Below are 3,157 nucleotides of genomic sequence, written 5' to 3'. Positions count from 1 at the left end.
CCTTCTGGACAGCTGTCTCCACACTGCCAGGCCCCCACCACAAAACCACCTTCTCCTGACAGTCCTCTCCACACTGCCAGGCCCCCACCACAAAACCACCTCAGCTCCTGAGGTGCCTTCTGCTCTGAGCTCGTCCTGGCACAGATGTCATATGGACCCTGTTGAGGGAACATGCTCTTCTTGACTGGGAGCCCCCAGCTGTGTGCCCCTCCAGGCAGCAACTGCATCCTGTCCACCCTCAGATTCTGAGTGCAGCTGACATCGGCACACAGGAGGTTCTGGAAGGTACTTGCTGAACTCCAGGAGGGGTGGCAGTGCTGCCTGCCTCTCAGGGACCTGGGACATGTCCTGCTCTGGCACCCAAACCGGTGCACGCACTTCGTCTCATCTGCATCCCTGTGGGGGAGCCAGCACTGCCCATCCATCGACCCCGGCCGCCTGGCCTGTGTGCCTCTTCTGCAGCCACTGTTCTGTCTGGATCACACTGTTCTGCCTCAGATGCCATACTGCCATCCACAGTAGCTGAAATCTCATGGGAATCCCGGGAAGGACACCTCCTCCAGGAAGCCCTCCTTGCATCACCCCCACAGAACATCTCCTGTCTATTGTGTGCTGGTGGTTCTTTGCCTGTGCTGACCCAGCGGTGCTGCCTGCAAGTGGCCAGAGATCCAACCTGGCCACATCCTCCAGGACCTGCTGGCCCACTTGCTGATGCTCTGGTGGGTTCCAGCTGAGAGTGTTCTCACACATGCATGGCCATGTGTCTCCGGGCCCACACCATAGTGAAGTTGCTGGGACACAGGGCACTGGTGCCTTCCACTTTGCCAGCGAATGCTGGGCTGTTTTCCAAAGAGGCTGCTCCATTTGTCCTCCCACTGGCGCGAGGGAGAGCTGCTGCGACGTCCTTGCCAGCACACGCCGCTGTCTGCTCTTCAGTTCTTGCCAGCCTGGCGGTCTTGGGAAGGCATTCGTGGGGGTGTATTTTGCATTTCCCTGATTGCAATGAGCAAACATCTTTTCACATGCTCAGCAGCCATTTGGATTTTCTCTGGGACCATGTCAAGGGAGGGACATTCCAGGGGCTCCAGTGGGTGTCCATGAGGGCCCATTTCTTGGCCCCACCGTGGAGACAGCTGTTACAACTAGCTGTAGAATGAGTGAGCTCCTACATCTTACGCAGCCTGCATGTGTCCCGGGCCTGGCGCCACCGTGCTTTCCCAGCAGCTGCCCTGCGCCCTTGGCCTTCCTGGCACTCTGGGATGATGATGCAGCCTCACCGTGCTCTCCCCTCACCCAGGATGGTTTTCCAATGCAAGTCAGGTGCAGCCACGTGCCCTGATGGAGATTTCAGAACCCTCCAAGCCGAACATGTGCAGGAAGCGGAGTCTGAACGCCAGGGGAGTTCTGAGACACGGGATGTGTCGGGCTCAGTGCTGGGCACAGGGTTGGGCCAGGGACCACCCCTGATGCTTTCCAGGAGTGTCTGCGATGGGCCCGCCTGAACGTTCCCACTGCACGCTGCTAACCCAGCGGCGTCACCTGGAGGCCTCTGTGGCCATCACAGGATGGAGCCCCCACCCCAGCACTGTGCCAGGCGGGAGCTGTCCAGCCGACCGGAGGACACTGGTGCGTGCGTGGGGGTGGGGAGCATGCAGAAAGCCAGCCTGTGGCTTCAAGTGGGCTCACGCGTGGTGCGGCATGTTCTGTGTACGGGGCACCGGCTGCTGTCTCCGTGTGGAGCTGGGAGGCCCTCAAGGCTCAGGCCCCTGACCCGCGAAGGGGCTGTGGGAAGAGCTGCGTCCTCAGGGCGGCCTCCTAACAGATACCTGGGGATGCATCCTGGGGCGTTTCTAAAGGCTGCGGGCTGTGCTTCCCTCTCGGTCAGAGCCGTGGTGATCTTCAAAGCTTTACTGACTCCCCTGGCTGCTCGTCTCTACAGCCTTCAACTGCACCAAATCCAGGCCATGGTGGGGGCGGGGGCAGCGCCAGCCCCCGCACAGCCTCAGCAGTTTCTAGGTGGCTGAGCAGAGGGCCTCCTGGGGCTGAACCTTCCCAGAAGGAAGGGGCTTCCACAGCAGAAACTCCTGATCCCTTCAGAGCCCACTCCCCTGGGGCAGAAGGTGGGGGCTGCGAGGGGGTGAAGCCCGGGGCTGCTGCACCCGGGATTCCCTGCTCCAGCCTTGCTTGGCCGGCTGTTTAAAGAGAGGCCGCCGCAGCATCCCATTAATGGCTGCAGGTGACGACGCTGTCACTGGAGACACAGGGGCCCAGTGTCTGGGCTCTTGCCTGTTGGAGGTTTGGCAGATCTCGAATCCCTGGAGGGTGAGGGTCCCTTTGGGAGCTGCTGCATCCCTGGGGGGCCACCTCTCACGCTGCCGGGCCTGGCTTGTCCACTCCATCCCAGCCAAGCCAGAGCTGAGTTACAGGGTCAGACCCAGCCAAGGTGGGGTCAGTGCTGTAGGGTGGGCGGTCCATGAGCAGAAGCGCCAGGGTATGCAGATGGCAAGCAGAGCCCCTCTGCACCTTGCGGGGTAGGGGGGTCTTGGGTGAAGGCCCGGAGACCCAGAGAGAGGGAAGCAGCTGTCAGTCTGGGGGGGCGGTCGTCCAGCGCTCTGCCCACCCCCGGCTCCTGAACCTCAGCTCTGGGGCCTCCTGTGCCGCGCCTGATTGGGCTCTGCTGCCCTGCTCCCCGCTGGCCTTCTGGGGCCCGGCAAGGAGTAAACAGACCCCCTACCGTCCTTCTTGCTGCCCCCACACTGTCCCACCAGGGTTTCCACCAGGAGCCACCGCGCGCCAACTTCTGCAGGGGCTGCCCACCCGCCGCCGTCCCGTGCGCATTCGCAGGTGTTGTCCCCTCCAGGTGAAAATCCTAACGCGTGAGCTGAGAACGGCGGTGGGACCCCCTCGGCCAAGGAGGGCTCCTGGGGAGGCGGGAGCTCACAGCCCCTCCCGGGTCCACCCCCCGGGCGCTCTCCGAGGACCCCTCGGCGGCGGAAGGGGCTCCCCAGTGGGGCCGGGGGCTCACCTCGTCCTCGGGGAGGGTGGGCAGCGGCTCGAAGTCGTAGAAGTCCAGGTCTTTGCCGTCCTCCTCGTAGAGATCCGCCGCGTCTGGGTCCATGGCCTGCATCCTGCGGCCGCGCCGCGCACCGGTCCCGGG

General features: G+C 63.1%; 1 protein-coding gene across 1 annotated transcript in view; it reads right to left on the bottom strand.

Moving 5' to 3' along the window:
• The window catches only part of KNDC1 (kinase non-catalytic C-lobe domain (KIND) containing 1), a 61,736-nt gene extending 58,609 nt beyond the window's left edge, over positions 1–3,127 (bottom strand). The window contains exon 1 of the mRNA XM_011941974.1: positions 3,026–3,127. Coding sequence (XP_011797364.1) covers positions 3,026–3,127 — 102 coding nt within the window. The remainder of the gene's footprint in view (positions 1–3,025) is intronic.
• Between the last annotated feature and the right edge of the window lie 30 nt (positions 3,128–3,157).

Source organism: Colobus angolensis, unplaced genomic scaffold, assembly GCF_000951035.1.
Source record: "Colobus angolensis palliatus isolate OR3802 unplaced genomic scaffold, Cang.pa_1.0 Scaffold204, whole genome shotgun sequence".
Classification (NCBI taxonomy): domain Eukaryota; kingdom Metazoa; phylum Chordata; class Mammalia; order Primates; family Cercopithecidae; genus Colobus; species Colobus angolensis.
This window is presented reverse-complemented; position numbering and strand designations above follow the sequence as displayed.